Source organism: Bos javanicus, chromosome 20 (assembly GCF_032452875.1).
Source record: "Bos javanicus breed banteng chromosome 20, ARS-OSU_banteng_1.0, whole genome shotgun sequence".
Classification (NCBI taxonomy): domain Eukaryota; kingdom Metazoa; phylum Chordata; class Mammalia; order Artiodactyla; family Bovidae; genus Bos; species Bos javanicus.
This window is the reverse complement of record NC_083887.1, coordinates 61,525,230-61,543,048: the sequence shown is the minus strand read 5'-3', so window position 1 is coordinate 61,543,048 and position 17,819 is coordinate 61,525,230. Positions and strand designations below refer to the sequence as shown.

At 40.6% G+C, this 17,819-nt stretch overlaps 1 protein-coding gene across 2 annotated transcripts in view; it reads right to left on the bottom strand.

Moving 5' to 3' along the window:
- The window catches only part of CTNND2 (catenin delta 2), a 1,100,621-nt gene that overhangs the window by 470,925 nt on the left and 611,877 nt on the right, over positions 1-17,819 (bottom strand). For both annotated transcript variants that reach the window (XM_061393866.1, XM_061393867.1), the window contains exon 6: positions 5,892-6,064. In XM_061393866.1, coding sequence (XP_061249850.1) covers positions 5,892-6,064 — 173 coding nt within the window. The remainder of the gene's footprint in view (positions 1-5,891; positions 6,065-17,819) is intronic.

Sequence of the window (17,819 nt, the reverse complement as noted above, 5' to 3'; positions counted from 1 at the left end):
AACAACAACAACCAAGAAGAAAGAAAATAGAGAAGAAAAAATTAAAGCAATGACATGAGTCTCATACAAATTTATCTTTAAGAGGGACTCTTTGATGGCAACTCTTTCTATGAAACATGATCCTTGACAAAAATACATACGTAAAACTTTTATTTCAGCAAGAGGCTCATTTAGTATAACTTTAATAACACAAACATTTGCACAGAAGAAGAAATGTTATAGTAAATCACATACACACACTGCCCACAATGAGAAATGCCTCAGCTATTGAAACCAGATTAAATATATTTCTACTGGAAAAAGAAAATGGGTAAAAATTTAAAGCAGAGCACTGAGAAAGGATTTCCAACACCTAATTATCTGAAAATGCTTTTACAAAGTGTGAGTTTCCCACAGATATGCCAGACAAAGCATACAAAATGACATGATTTCTCCTGTAAATGCAGTATAAATATATACATTCTACACTAAAGAGATCTCAGCAATTTTGTGTTTTCCAAGTTTTTTAGTAACTTTTCTCTTTACAGGTGCCACCCAGCAACAACTTCTTTCCTATTTCAGCAAACTGGAATGATGTCAAACTAGGCATCTGTGTGACTTTTTGCATTCAGCAATCAAGATGCACATGTTCACTGGAGGGTTGGGTCCTCCTTGGGACCACACATGTCCCTGTGTCCATCCCACCGCCATCCAGAGTTCTCCATCCCCTTGACCTTCACATCCACCTAGCATGAAGGTGCACCAATAAGCAGTGTTCAAAACTCATTGACTTCTGGCAGAAGTGAGCAGATAGTGTATTTATTATTATGATATAGTGCACATGAGAACTTTTAAGACTTAAAAGTCAGTGCCACATTAAATAGACAGGCCAGATCAAAAAGAAATGGTCATTTACTTCTCAAAAAGCTTACTTCTTTTTCTAGTGTATCTACCATTGTTCGAGTATGATTTTTACGTAACAATCATGCAGTTCTTAATCTCCTGCAGGAAGCAGGCATTTTCTACGATTATAAGGTGCACAGGCTCACTTCAGTTCTGCTGGACAAGATGAAAGTAGTTTTAAAATCTTCCGGTTCCTGTACTTCTTTACCAGTGTTCTGTGTACAGGTGTATACGCTCTGTTTCTTGCTTCTTTTGTCACTCTGAGGAATGAAATACTTGATGAGACTACTGTAAGAAATAGAAAACTTGAAGTGGCCCATTTTCGAGACACAGTAGCTAAGGCCGAGTGGAAAAGTACTAACAGCTAAACTTGCGGACGTGACAAAGTTGAGGCCTGGACTCTTTAGATAAAGTTAGGGTTGAGGGGGGAGACCACACTGCGTCCTAAAGAGACAGGACTCCTCCCAGTGCCTGTGCCCTGGCTCTAAACTTGCCTAACGACTTGCAGGAGAGACACAGTTCACGCACAGGGAGTGTCCCTAGGCAAACAGGATGTTGGAGGAAGTGATAAACCAGCAAGAAAGTCTCTGTTGAAAAATGCGGATGTAGGTTGGAAAGGGAGAAAGAAGGATACCCTATGAGGAAATAATGAAACTTAGGTGACCTTGGGGAAGACTGTACATCCCATAGTACTCAGCCAGTGAGGAACTTGGGGGAGGGAGGGACCTGTGTGTTAGGGAATAAATTGTATATATATAAATGCAACTGAAAAAACAGCTCTATTTTGACTGGGGGCACCTACCAGAAGCTGGAGAAGGCAATGGCACCCCACTCCAGTACTCTTGCCTGGAAAATCCCATGGATGGAGGAGCCTGGTAGGCTGCAGTCCATGGGGTCGTGAAGAGTCGGACACAGCTGAAGCAACTTAGCAGCAACCAGGAGCTACGAAGGCTAAGGTTGACTTGGAGGAAGAAGGGAGTGATGGAGGGAGAGTCTACACACCTGGATGGGGAGGGGAGCTGGCAGGATAGCTAAGCAGAATGTAGCAGTGGGCAAAGCATAACTGAATCATCTCAAGTGACTTTCCAGAAAGGCCTTGGGATCTGATGGGAAGGGTCTTATACTCTCTCCTCCAGCTGAGTCCTATGAATTCATCTCAGAGTTTGAGGAGAATGACCTTCAAAGACTTCAGTTAGGGTCACGCCAGAGAACTAGAATTCTATGGTAATTTTGTGACTCAGCTTGACACCGTAGGGCAAGGCAGACCATGCACCAGGGCCTGATGTGAAGCCTGGTGATGATAACCCTACAACCATCTATCATGCTGAATAAATTAGTATTGGTTAAAAGTTGACAGCAGAATTTTTGAATATTTGTGATACTTTTTTGAAATTATAGTCTGACATGATTTATGAGCCAGATAGAAAACCATTTGCTTTACTTTAGAATTACACTTTTTTTTTTTTTTTAGGTTCCCTAAAATGAAATGTTTTTGTGTTACTTGGTTATTGACCTTATTAACCTGGTCTGGCATCTGTGAGCCATTATTTGAACTTTTGTAGCCCTTTTGGCACTTGATGATGACAGGATATTCTAAAACTCAATATAGCTTGGCAGAAGTGAGCTTGAACACTATTTAGAATATTGAAAAGAATGTGTCACAGGGCTCTGGGAAACCACTGGAAGACAGGGATTCTCAGGACAAGCTGAGCAAAGGAGATGTTACGGGGATGACACATGACCTCCTTATTTCAAGGGTAGCACACTAAATGCTGGGTAAAAGTGCTGGTGTACTTGTTCAGCATTTCTCTGACGTGATTTTGAAATCACGCTAAAACATGCCTTTCATACTGCAGCATGCTGAAGCTGAGAGTGAATCATGGTACCCAGATCTGATGCTCTGCTAAAATAAATAGGATTCAGCAATCCACCAGTAGCCTCCATCCTGTTAACCAAGTGGATTAGCACAATCCCCTTGTTTGAATATTCAGACTGCAACCACCCACCTGTCAGATAAATGAGTGCAAACCAGTAACCTATGACTCTAACTGAAGTTATCACCTTGAATACGTACATTGATAGATGCCTTCAAATGCACAGCTTTGATATCTTCACAACCAAGTTACAGTTTCTGATTAAACTTTAAAGCAGACTTTTAATGTGAGGCCCAATCTGTCCTTTGAGCTGCTACTGTTTTACTCCCATGTATTGAACTCCAACAAGTAGAACTCCAACGTGGAAGAAGATAAATCAGCATATTGCTGGTCTACATGTGTAGAGCTCTTACTAGGATCAAGCTGTAGATACATTTAATTGAAACAGTCAATATATAAAAGGAAACCTATGAAACACTCCCTCAAAATGATTAGGCTTCAATTTAGTCAAGATTCTGTTCCCATTCTTACTGCTGCTACCTTAAAATGGTGCCTGACAACTCCTCTAAATGCATTGAGTTTGAGTTTCTGCATATTTAAGATGTAAATGATAATTTAAATTTAAAATGTAAATGTGGTGGGGATTAAATAAGAGGATGTATGTAAAACAGATTACTTCCGGGTCTCAGTAAATGGTAACTATTGATTTTATAAGTAAGAAAGCTTTGATTTAACAGTCCTCACAGAGCTATATATGAACTGAGTGCATAAGATGCTCACAAGTTAAGCTGATAATGAACTGATTTTTCTCTTGATACTGATTGTTCCATTTTCCATGATGCTCAGCTATGGGAAATGTGATCTTTTTTCATTTGACTTAATGTTTTTAACTCAAATTACAGGGGTCTTAAATATTTATGAGAGGAAGCCAAGCATGAGTATTAAATGAGTTTAAGATAAAAATAAAAGAAGGGTAGAACTTTATTGCTGTACTAGCTACATGTCTTATAAGTTATAGGAAACTGGCAAAAGCTAAATTCAGAACTTTCTTAAGTTAATCTGAATATAAATTATCCCTTATTTATGAATATTTCTGGCCCATTAGACCTAGAAGTGTGGATAGACAGAAGGGTTAAAAAAGGTCTGTAATCATTTATCTACTTCCAAAGAATTCAAAATTACATATATCCCACCACTATCAGTGTATCATGGTCAGAGAGAGTTCAGTATAGATGGGAATATTAAAAGAGAGTTCCTTTCAAGAATGGGATGCTTTCTAGAAAAAAAAAAATCTGTACCTAGAGAAAAAAATCCTATAGCTTCCAATGCTTATTTTAATAAAATAAAATGGGACTAAAAAGATCTAATAACATTTTCTATGCTAATAACATCACTCAATACTTCAAACATTATATAATGTTTTTACATATGCAAATAAGAACTATTTTGCATATACGATAAATGAAAGTATATAAAATACTTTTTTCTAATTAATTAAAAAATATTTTTTAGACATTCCCTCTTGTGTCTTATCAGATTTCTGTAAGGGAAATAGAAGAGACCAGTGTTTTCAAGAGCAGTGATCCAGGAGCTGGGAAGTAGCACAGGTCCAGGGTTAGTCTGTGTGTGTGGACCTGGATGCAATGAATTCAAGGCCGTTTCCTTCTTGAGCATCACACACCACCAGATCTCCATCCAAAGGAGGCACCCTTTGAACTGGGGTCACACCCTGGACCCCCATGGGGCAACGGGCCCCTCTCAGTGGAATGCTTTATTTACCATTCCACTTGATCCGCATAACCTTGACATCACAAGAAGGTAAAAGTTACACTGCCACTGATGGGCAAAGGTTTTGCCTGAAAAAGACAATCATAGATAATAGCTGGGATAATCATTCAACTTTAATAATTGAAATGGACTGAGACTTTTCAGCTTATGCTTCATTTATGTTCATATCACCTCAAAAAAGCATCTCAGGATGACTGCACGATGCCATTCTAACTCGCCTTGCCTCCTCTCTTCCAGCAGACATTTCCTGGGGGCCATGTGGATGGTGTTAAAAAAGGAAAATAGCCCTGCCCTCAAGTGGTTTTCAGTGTTTTTGGGAAAACACACGGATGCATAATAACAATGAATTGGTGACAGAGATGGGTTGGTTGTTGCAGGAGCTTGGGGTAGGTAGTGCACCTGGGCTAGGGTTTCTGGAAGAGGAACTGCCCAATAAATGCAGAAAGGATGAAATTAAACTTGTCAGTTTAAGGGGTGCTTTTGGAGTTGTGGTTTCTTCATTCCAGGAATGATGCAAAGAGATTAAGAGGGTCTCATATCCCTTTATACTAAAAAATAAGTATAAAGTAGCTTAAAACAAGATAGCTCTCCAGTATATTAATTCTGGTGGGTTGACTGAATATAGCCTGCACCCCCAAATTATCAAAACTAAAGTATTAGGTAGCACACACACATACATAAATACACACACATGTATATATCACAACATTTACAACAATATTTTTTAATTGGGGTTGGTAGCCACTTCTTTTTACCAAGAGTTGATTTTAACTGCAGCTAAGTGTGTGCATTAAAACCACAAGAGCAAGTACACATCTTAAGGAAACAACTGAGGGCACATTTCAAAATCAAACTTGACAAAGTGTAACTATTCCAACTCAACCACAATTATTTTCAGAACAGTTCTGTATATGCATTTATACTATGTTCCTTTATATGATTAACCCCAAAGAATAATTTCACGCTTTTTTTTTTTTTTAAGGAAAGAGAATGTGTTTCAGGTACCCTCACAAACTCATCACGCATGTCATACTTATAATCAACACAGAAATAGAACTAGACACACATTTGCATATTCACCTAGGTAAGTATATATAAAGCAGAAAGAGCATGAGCAATTGACAGACATATCCTGCAAAAAAGATGCTTGTAATTCGAGTTATTCTATAATTGTATTGTGTTATTCATTTCCTTCACTCATAGCACCGAAAGCGTCTCTCCAAAGTTGCAGGGAACTTGTAAAAAAGGCAGGAGGGGACACCACAGCCATTTGACAGCCCTGCTTCCCACTTGACCCCTTGGAGCCCAAGGACCAGCACAGCAGAGCATCCCATCCCCAGCACGTACCTGGCTGAAACTCTGGCCCGCACCTCGGGCTTGTGTGCTGCGGGCAGGGAGCTGCGACGGGGCTGTCTCACCCAGAGCCAGGGTCTGGTTGCTATGGTAGCTGGCTGGATACTGGAAGGACCCTTCAGGTTTGGAATTGAGCTGAAGTGCACTCTGGGACAGCAGGCTGGGCCCTGCATTGAAAGTCATTTAGAGCAGTAAGTGACAGCCTCAGTGAAGCAGAAATGACATGTATTATTTATTGAGAGTAGCCTAGAATTATCACACAGGCATGAGTCCAGCCATCTATGCTTTGAGTTCTGAGAACTAAAATGACTATATAATTCTACTCCAGCTCTTAAATGAGATTTTTTTTTTTTTTTGTGGTGTAAAAGTTCTCCAAAGAGTAGATTTTTTTTTTTCCAAATGATCTCATTCTGACCTACATAGAGACATTTCTTACAAGACAAATTAGTTAATCAAGTACTTATTTTTGGATCAGACAATGTTGGAAACATTTGAAATAATTTAAAAGTCTTCCTTTTGGTACATGTTAATTGCATTAATATATCTCCTACTGTATTAATAGGATGCTTGAACACTCAAAACCTTCCAATCAGTAACAAGTTCTGTTGTATAAATAGTGATGTAATACTCAAAGCTTGAAGGGTAGACAGTGTGTAAAATATTAATAGCTCTCATACAATGTGGAATTTAACTTGATCTCACATGATCTCTGAGGGCTAGTTATCTTTGCCATCACAGCAATGCACAACAGAAGAACAAAGGAAGATACAGTGTTTAAACGGGTGCTGCTAAGCTGGCTGACCCTGCAAGAGATGGAGAAAGGAATTCCTGGCCTCATTATTTAATTATACGTCGTACAAGAAAATGTGGTTTATTTTCTTTATTTTTAGATGAGATCTTTGCAACAGTTTGCCCATTTCCTTTGTAAGCGAATTTTCTTTAATCAAATTTCATACTCACTTTGGGGATGAAAAGAAGCACAGAAGAGTGTAAGTGTATTACTATTTTCTAGTACATGTGTTTGAGAGGGGACTGGGGTAAGTAGAATGAGTTGGGTGAGGGTGAGGGACTTGGCAACTCAAGTTCTCTCATGTTATCTCAACCATAGGACAAAGTCACTCCTTTTTTGAAGGAGGGTAATGATATACATGGGTTTCCCTGGTGGCTCAGATGGTAAAGAATCTGCTTGCAATGCTGGAGACCTGGGTTCGATTCATAATCCCATCCTTAATCTTCCTCTTTGGCTGTTTTAGACCATACTATCATTTCTAAGGAGCATCAGCAAATTTCAAGTTCCTTCTTTCTTTTTAAAATAGAACATGGCTTTTTATTTCAAATGAGACTGCAGATTTGACATGATATAGGCCAATTTTTTTTTTCCAGGAAAACAATTTATTCTTTTAATAAGGATCGGTTCACATAACCTCTGCATTTAAGACCTCCCCCTTCCCTCTAATTCCCTGATGGAACTTCTAAACAATGCAAAATACTTTTTCATCATCAGAAATTGAATACTAAGATGATTAGTTAGTACAGGTAAGACTTGGTATTTTGGAATCTATACAGTTTCTGGAAAAAAAGTCAAGCAAGGAAATAAAACCATTTTCATCCAGTCCCAATTTCATCATGAAGGGCATAGCAAAAGTACAATTGCAATCCCTTTCCTTGTAATTTCAAAAATAGAGTCCCAAGAAATTTGTCTATACCAGATGGCGAAGTTTGCAATAGCTTGCAAAAAGTCATTTAGTCCATACTGATGGTATTATAGGGCTAATCACCAGGGCTACGATGCACCTATGGGGAACACATTCAGAGTTTCATTCTGGATGCCAAGAACATATTTTCCCCACTGCTGCTGTGGAAACTGTCAGGCATGAAGACGGAGTCAAGGCTGGTCTCTGATGTCCAGGTAATGGGCAGGCGGAGACATGGTAGAGCCTTTGGAAGGGAAGAGGGATTGGTGATGGGGCAGAGGTGGGAACTGACTGCAAAATTAGAAGGATGGGGTGGGTGCAAGAAGACAGCAATGAATTATAGCCAAGGGCTTTCCCCTTGGTCCCTACCCTTCTGAAGGTCACTGCTCAATGGAGGGGAGTGAGCTATGGCAGAAAAACAGAGGCCCTTTATGGTGAGTGGTCAGCACTGTACCTAACAATGGGCGGCTTCCCACTGAGACTTCTTTGGCTATTTCCTTCAGGACCATCCACCCTGACACAATGCTTTGAACTGGCCACGCACCACCCCTGCTCCCGCGCCCCGCCCAACAATACATCTCCATGGCAATGAAAGCCAAATCAGATATACAAGAGTGCACATACTTTTGGAAATGTCAATACAATTTTAAAAATTCTTTAATTTCAAATAACTAATTTAACAGTCTATAAGGCCAAAACACTGTAAGTCCTGGTTATTTGTCTTTTAAAGAGATGGCATGACTTTGCTCTGATGAACTTACTTGCATATGTAATTAGCAAGTCAAACAAACTTGTCAATTCTGAAGAGATTCATAAGATTATCTCTAGAAACCTACAAATGTTCTCCAGGCAGGATAGAAAGGCGGCCACTGAAAGCCCCTTTTCGAAGCAATTTCAATTAAAAATATGATTTATGTGCTCCTGAAATATACATTATGAAATAATCAAATCTGCTCTTTTATAGAATCAGTGGTGCATCTGATCAATACTCCATGAAAACAAACAAAGATTCTCTGTCTCATTACTTTGTTCACATATCTCAAGCATGGAGCCTAGATGTAGTCTGACAAATGTAATTGCAAGAATGAGCAATATATCATAATATTACAACCCTGACATAGCACCTGGCAAGGGCAAAACAGGGCAATAGCCAAAACATTGCATGCATTTAGAATCGTTTTCTCATTGATTACTAGGTTTCAAGTGAATGGCGTTTATTCACTCCAATTTTAGAGAGCACAGATATACAAGAATATGAAACAGGTGAAAATTAGAAGACAATTCTTAATTTCTTTATAATAAAATTTATGTATAACTGACTCAATTAGCTTTATTAACATTATTGTGCACTGGGGTAGAAAATTCAAATTTTTCACAGATTTCAGAAACATTTATAGTTTGGGGCTTTAAATGATGATTTTTTCCCCTCACAACCTTATGACTTCCCATGAAGTCTTGCTTGAAAGTGAAAGTAAAAGTGAAGTCGCTCAGTCCTGTCTGACTCTTTGCAACCCCATGGCCTATCAGGCTCCTCCGTCCATGGGATTTTCCAGGCAGCAGTGCGGGAGTGGATTGCCATTTCCTCCTCCAGGGGATCTTCCTGACCCAGGAATCAAACCTGGGTCTCCCACATTGTGGGCAGACGCTTTACCGTCTGAACCACCAGGGAAGTCTTCCTTGGGTTAGAGGTAAAATGAGGGTGCATCCTTGAGGATATGATGTGAATCCACTGGGAGATGGGGACAACGTAAGAGGATTTCTTGGGATGTTCAGGAGGGAGGAAGAGACTGGGTATTAAAATTCCACCAGCAGATAGAAAGGCAGAAGTATTCGTTTCTTGCATTAAAAATTCAGAATCATTTACAGGTCATACTAACACGCACTAAAATATATAGTCAGTTTCTCCTTAAATTCAGTTCAGTTCAGTTCAATCGCTCAGTCGTGTCCAACTTTTTGCGACCCCATGAATCGCAGCACGCCAGGCCTCCCTGTCCATCACCAACTCCTGGAGTTCACTCAGACTCACGTCCATCGAGTCAGTGATGCCATCCAGCCATCTCATCCTCCGTCGTCCCCTTCTCCTCCTGCCCTCAATCCCTCCCAGCATCAGAGTCTTTTCCAATGAGTCAACTCTTCGCATGAGGTGGCCAAAGTACTGGAGTTTCAGCTTTAGCATCATTCCCTCCAAAGAAATCCCAGGGCTGATCTCCTTCAGAATGGACTGGTTGGATCTCCTTGCAGTGCAAGGGACTCTCAAGGTCTTCTCCAACACCACAGATATTTTAGTTTTCCTGCTCGTGTGCACTCATTTTCTTTATATGGATTTAAGAAAAAAGTTATTTATTTAGCTGTGTCAGGTCTTAATCACATCACACGAGATCTATTGTTGTGGCACATGGACTCTCCAGTTGTGGCTCAAGGGCTCAGTAGTTGTGGTGTGTGGGCTTACGCTGCTCCGAGGAAAATGGGCTCTTAGTTCCCTGATCAGGGATCGAACTTGTGGTCTCTGCATTGCAAGCTGGATTCCTAACCCCTGGACCACCAGGGAAGTCCCCTTTAAGTGAATTTAAAAAGACTTCATTTAGAATTGTTAATTCTTTTTTGCTTTAGCTAAACATCAGTTTCAGAAAACAGTAAACCTTAATTAATCTATGTACTTTGTGATAACAGAGAAAAGGCCAGAGGTTTACAAAGTAGTATTCCCAAGTAATTATTTGGATTGCAATCATGCCAGCTGGAGTGGGAGTATATTGGAAAAAAAAAAAAAAAATCCAGGGCCAGAACACAGAAGATCTGGTGGGCTCTAGTCCATTTCTTCCTGTATGACATCATAGATGATGAAGCCAAGGATAGCAAATCAGCTCCCCTTCCCTGAGTGTTTACTAAATTCCAGGGACTGTCCTGAGCAGCTTATGCCTATTAATCCCTAGAATCCTAACAAGATCTCAATAAAAGTGCAGAAATCCCCATGTATACTGACATTGCTGAGGGTCCCACTGCCTAAGAACACACAGCAGTCATGGCATGCCTGGTGCAAGCAAGGCAGTGTGGCTTCAGAGTGCCTGTTCTTATCACACTTCATTATTTGTGCTCTAAAATTTTAATCTCTGCAAATTTGAGCACCTAATGAGATAATGGATGTGAAAGTGCTTGAAAAAATGTAAACTGCTACACAAATGTCGGTTATTAGTATTATTATCTAATTATCTAATTAATGAGCCACGTGGCCTGAGAATAAAACCTTGACTGGAATCTGTCCTGAAAACCAGATTCTAGTTCTGTCCCATCCATATATCAGTGTTTTCTTTCAACCCCCTCTAGTAAAAGTAAAGTTGATCAGTCGTGTCCAACACTTTGAGACCCCATGGACTGTAGCCTGCCAGGCTCCTCCGTCCATGGGGTTTTCCAGACAAGAATACTGGGGTGGGTTGCCATTTCCTCCTCCAGGGGATCTTCCCTACATAGGGACCGAACCCGGGTCTCTAGTATTGCGGACAGACGCTTTACCGTCTGAGCCACCAGGGAAGCCCGCAACACCCTCTAAGCTTCCCTCTTACAAACAGGACACACAGGCAAAGATCCTTAAAATGGCTTGGAAATAAAAACTGAACCAAACAAAACCTAGGGTCAGAGACAAGAGATAAGGAAGAGAAAGTTCTCTCTTAACCTGAAATTCCATTCTTTGTCAACCTTGAAACCCACTCTCAAACTTGTGGTTTAAATGTCACCTCCTCCATGCAGCCTGCCCGGATGCCTGATTGCCCTGGGGAAATTAACCATACCCCAATCTCTGCTGCCTTAATACTCTGCATAGACTCTGAGGAATTTCAGCAGAGAAATCTGTAGTCTTACACAGCAAGTGGTAAAGAACCTGTCTGATAATTCAGGAGACATAAGAGATGCAGGTTCGATCCCTGGGTTGGGAAGATGCCCTGGAGGAGGCATGGCAACCCACTCCAGTATTCTTGCCTGGAGAATCCCATGGACAGAGGAGCCTGGCAGGTTACAGTTCATGGGATAGCAAAGAGACACAACTGAGGAGACTTAGCAAGCGCACACACAGCAATAGGTTTTCTGGAAGGAGACTGACAAAGTAAAAACAAGGAGTCTGAACATTTATGTGAAAGCTGCTGCATTCAGATACTTGGAGACACTAGAGACCATGGATTTTGTGGAGTGGAGAAAAAGGAAACCAGAAGAAATGGAGGAAATTTCAATTGGGGTAATGGCCATGGTAGGAAGGAAGGGAAAATCGTGCATTTAAGAGACATTTTTTAAAGCTCATTGGTACTTTGGGACTAGTAGACAGGAAGGGAAGGCCAGCCCAAATGCCTGGACGCTCTTTAGCTGGCCGCTCGAACGATCTCGCTAACACTGCAGTGTGTGGAGGGAAGATGCCCATGGTGCAAAGTAAGTCTTTTCTAGAAAACCGAGCAGACAGGACAGCACTCTTAAGATCAGGCACACACCTTCTGTTTCTACAAGGTTTAAGGTGATTTATTAGCTGATGCTAATTATGGTCTGTTTCAGTGGAACATCTGTCCCAGAAAGCAATAAATATTCACTAAGCGAGGTGAAAAAGCAAAAGCTCCCCTCACATGCCATATGAAGGAGGAGGAGACCTGTGTTGGGGAGTTGATACTTTGGGGAAAGACAGGCTTCATTTTTTAAATTACAGAGTTGTTGGAGATGGTGGGAGTTGACATAGTTAGAAAGGCACTCTCGGCTTGATTCTCAAACTGTCTCTAACAGACTAAATTATCTTTTGAGATCTTAATTTCCAAGATCAAAGTTTGGTGGTGGTGGGTGGTTTAGTTGCTCACTTGTGTCCGACTCTTGAGATCCCGTGGACTGTAGGCCACCAAGCTCCTCTGTCCCTGGGATTCTCCAGGCAAGAATCCTGGAGTAGGTTGCCATTCCCTTCTCCAGAGTATCTTCCTGACCGAGGGATAGGACCACATCTCCTGCATTACTGGCAGATTCTTTACCATTGAGGCACCAGGGAAGCTCAGATCAAAGTTTGGTTATATATAAATGAAATTTTAGAACAGAGATGCAGCTATCTGAGTCATCAGGGGTAGAAGTTGAAGCCACAAGAATGAGACAAGGTCTCTAAGTGGTGACAATATCAATTTAATTCCTAGGGATTATTTTACCATCAGAAGAAAAGAATTATTAACAAGAAATGTACTAAAATAAACAGCTAAGAGATCTAGGCGATGTCTCACACAGACGCTCAATGAATGCTTTGTTAGGTTGTTAATTCAGGCTAATCAGGAATAATAAACACTCAAATTGAGACTGACAAGTTTAGGACTGGATACACAACAAAGCCAGTTCTGTTAAGATTTCCATTTATCAGGAAGTTTAGAAACATTCTTTATTTTTGGCTTAACTGGCTCTTTCAAAATGATATAAAAATCTTATCTTTACATAGACCATGAAAAATAAAGCCAACAAGACTCACACACGTAACTACAACTGTCAGAGAATTTGACTCATATCTACCCTCTTGTTACGCAATCTTTGTGGAAGGCTGAGAATAATGTGAAGGTTAAGTATTATTTTAAATGAGAGTAAATTTTTAGAGCAACAACAAATAAAAAGAAGGGGGGAATCTTTTAAAAGGAAAATGGTGAGTGAGTAAGAAGAAAGGAAATAGTGGAAATTATTATATACAGTAAGTCCCATATATAGGAACCTTTAACGTGCAAACTTTCAAAGACACAAAACATGTGTTCGCACGTCCAGTTACCTAACTAAGATAGTTCCTGCGTCTGGCGCACATTGTCACATGCAGGCATCCTCTGAGTGGCTGTGCTTTACAGAACTGTGCAGAGTACAGTAGTGAAGTATTCTTGCCTGGAGAATCCCATGAACAGAGGAGCATGGCGGGTGTTCACGGGGCCACGAAGAGTTGCATACAACTGAGCACTGCATGATGATAAGTAGTGATGAACTGGTTGTCTTCTCCTGCCCTTCACTAGTAACTTGAAAAGGTACGTAGGCGTTTCACTGGGGCATTAATCTAAAAACAGTATTTCAGTCCATCTACCATCCCTAACATAACTGAGGGCAGAAACTCAAGCAGCTTCTTACACAGCAAAGCTTAGGGCTTGTTCTACTAGCAGATGTGGTTTTTTTTTTTCCCCACAGTGGACCATTTTTAAAGTCTTTCTTGAATTTGTTACAATATCACTTCTGTTTTATTTTTTGTTTGTTTGTTTTTTTGGCTGCAAAACAAATGGGATCCTAGTTCCCTGACCAGAGAGTGAATCTGCACTCCCTGCTTTGGAAGGTGAAGTCTAAACCACGGGACCGCTGGGGGAGTCCCAGCAAATGTGTTCTTAGATTTGATTTCTAAGTCTCTTCCTTCAGAATATCTGTTTTCTCTGGTCAGCTGCTTTCAGTGTATAATGCTTTACATGAAAACGAAAACTTGGAAGGTCCCAAGAATAGAGAAGCAGTCATTTAGTTTTTAAACTGATTTAGATTCAACCAATGCTACTGATCTAACTAGTCTGCTTTCTCAAGTTTGACTTGGTATATGAATAAACGAAAAATGGATAAAGCTCTTACCCTAATATAGTAAGTCAGTGTATTTACATCTGTATACAATGGAGGGAAATGAACAAAATATCATTTATTACAAAATAAAAACTTCAAATATATAACTTCCCTTTAAAATGTACAGCTCAAGACTTTGATTGTGCATGGGATTTTACATGTTGTTTTAGTCATAGAACGGTATTTTTATAGCTTGCTCTAGTCCCCAACTACTTCCTTATAAACTTTTGTCTTATTTACCATTAAAAAAACTAATGTAACACAAAGATGAGGAAAATCATTATATGTATTTCTTTACAAATTAAGTCAAAGATAATAGATTCATACTTCTATCAGTCATTGTGAGAAGAAATAGAAAACTAATACAAATCGCTTTAGAAGAAAACAAAATTGAAAGCTAAATTTTGAAAGCATTTCAATGTATTAATGGAATTATATTAGCTTAAAGAACTAATTTTTAACTTTATGCAAATCACAGACTTTTCCCTAAATATTTGCATGGTTTGCTCACACATTTATTCAGATTCCCAATCAAGTAAAGAATGACTTCCTGGCCCTTGCGTCATTCCCTCAAAACTAGAGTAGTTTGGAGGTTTCCCTGGAGGTCCTATTAAGACTGTGCCTCCACTGCAGGGGACTCAGGTTCGATCCCTAGTCAGGGAACTAAGATCCAACTCAAAGAGCTTTTATTCACCATATGAGTGATGTATAATACTATTTAGGACACCAAAACTGGAAAGTATTTAAAAGAGAAGGTTGCATCACCCACTTTCCATGAGCCATCAGAGCAAAGATGCTACCACGTGCCACGCAGCCTCCAGGAAGCTTCACTGAATGCTCTTTGTGTGTGATTCTCAGTCTGTTTTAGTTTGTTTGTTTAACTTACTTTATTCAAGTATAATTTATTTACAACATTGCATCAATTTCTGCTGCACAGCCAGATGACTCAGTTACACACATACATATATATGTACATTCCTTTCCATGTTCTTTTCCATTATGGTTTACCTCAGGACACTGACCAACCTAGACAGCATATGAAAAAGCAGAGACATTGCTTTGCCAACAAAGGTCCATCTAGTCAAAGCTACGGTTTTTCCAGTAGTCAGTAGTTTTTCCAGTTGGACCATAAAGAAGGCTGAGCGCTGAAGAATTGATGTTTTGGAATTGTGGATTTAGAGAAGACTCTTGAGAGTCCCTTGGATTGCAAGGAGATCCAACCAGTCCATCCTAAAGGAAATCAGTCCTGAATATTCATTGGAAGGACTGATGCTGAAGGTGAAGCTCCAATGCTTTGGCCACCTGATGGGAAGAACTGGCTCACTAGAAATGATCCTGATGCTGAGAAAGATTGAAGGCAGGAGGAGAAGGGGATGACAGAGGATGAAATGGCTTGATGGCATCACCAACTCGAATGACATGAGTTTGAGCAAGCTCTGGGAGTTGGTAATGGGCAGGGAAGCCTGGCGTGCTGCAGTCCATGAGGTCACAAAGAGTCAGACAGGACTGAGCGACTGAACTGAGCTATGGTTCTCCATGTGCTATACAGTGGGACCATGTTGTTCATCCATCCTATATACAGTAGTTTGCACCAGCGAATCTCAAACTCCCAGTCCATCCCTCTCCCACCCCCTTCTCCTTGGTAATCACAAACCTGTTCTCTGTGTGACTCTCATTCTCTGATTGTGTTAGAACGAGTAAGGAAAGGTGGATGGTATCGTGGGATTATTGTAAAAACGGGTACTTCTGCAATCCCTGAAAGGTTCTTGAGGATCCCCTGGAATCCCCAGTACACTCTGGGAAGCTCTGCCCTGCTTTACCCCCATGGGCTTTGTCACTGCTGGGAGTAATTACCTATCTGACCTTGTAGTATTCACAGTGCTCAATTTCAGCCTTTTCTGCCCATTACATAAATGCCAAGGGCAGAGACTTTTGTGCTGTTGTTAATAAGGGCTTAAATGCTGCATTCTAAATCGTTTTAGTCCTGTCCAATGCTGTGTCAACCTTATTGACTGTACCCCTCCAGGCTCCTCTGTCTGTGGGATTCTCCAGGCAAGAATACTGGAGTGGGTTACCATTTCCTTCTCCAGGGATCTTCTGGACCCAGGGATCAAACCCACATCTCTTATGTCTTCTACATTGGCCAGCAGGCTCCTTACCACTGGTGCCACCTGGGCTTGAAACAGACGTTTTAAAAAAGAATATAACACCTATCTGTGCCTATAGCTTTACAATCAAAACCTAGTATATTAAGATTTGATGTCATCAGTTGCTGTTGAAGTGACTTATTATTTGGTCAGTGCCAATTACTTCTAGGGAAATCCTATAAGATGTCTTCATAAGGTATTACCAGGGGATCCCACACTCCACTGTGTCCCAGGGAAAAGTCTGCTTATTTTGACTTTCTCACGGGAGCTTTCTGCCTCTCTCCATTTCTTCACATCTACCAGCTTTCATCTGACCCTCATATTTGCATGTGGGGCGCCTAGGGTGCCTTGGCAATTTCAGAACCCAATTATGTTTTCATTAAAAATCTCTGCCAGGCTCTAAACTCTGTGCTTGATTCCAGGAGACCCTGAGAATACAGCTGAGAATGATGTATTTAATGAGAAATTTGCATTTTTTTCCTCCTGCTTAGGGAATAGATAAGGAGCAGTTGATATTTTAGGTGTTTGCCCATCCCTTCATTTCCCAGGTCTGCCTCTGAGCTGGTGATCTCTTTGCAGAAGCTATAACATGCTTCTCAAATGTCTATGTGATAGAAAGACATATATCTTTCTATCTATCTGTGATAGAAAGAAATATAATACTGAAGTGGGTTGCCATGCCCTCCTCCAGGGGAATCTTCCCAATCCAGGGACTGAACCCAGGTCTCCCGCTTTGCAGATGGATTCTTTACTGATTGAGCCACTAGAGAAGCCCAGAAAGAAATATAAGAGAAAGAAATTAACTGAAGAAGAGGTAAAGGTCCAGTCTGGAAGGAAAGATAATGACAGCTTTCTGGAGGATATTACTCTGTACCCTGTATGCTACTTGGGTGTTTTCCCTCACTTTTGTTCATACCGTCCCCTGCCAACTTCCCATGGGCTCTGTAACACCAAAGGTAGTGGGGTAGGTGGGTGTGAACCTGGAAAGGAAAGAAAAGGATGCGTGAAGCATCAGACAATTTCAGGCTTCAATTCTGACCAACTTCTGGAGCGGAGACTGGCTTGTTTGTATTTCAAAAACTTTGGACCAAAGGGTATATGATGAAGTAATACAAGGAATGAACAACTAAGGATGTACTCAATTAACTTGAATAAATACATGCCCAGGAAGGGACTTGGGGTCTCTGGGCCCAGGTGACAGTCTTTAGCCACTTGTGGAGTGAGGAGAACAGTAGGGCTGGAATCCAGATCTTGTGGCTCCAAGGGCAGGATGCCTTGGACCCCTACCTACCCAGAGTCTCTGCACCCCATCAGGTCTAACTGAGGCTCTTGCTTCCACCCTATCAGATTATCAACAGTGAGTCACATTATTTATATAGTTATCATCTTGATTACTCTAATCTCTATGAAAGTGTCATCCTTCCAAACCACTTCTGAATCCTTTGTTGCCATGCTTGCCAGGAATTGCGAAAATATTCACCTCCCAAGGTTGTCTCTTATCTTTATTATTATTC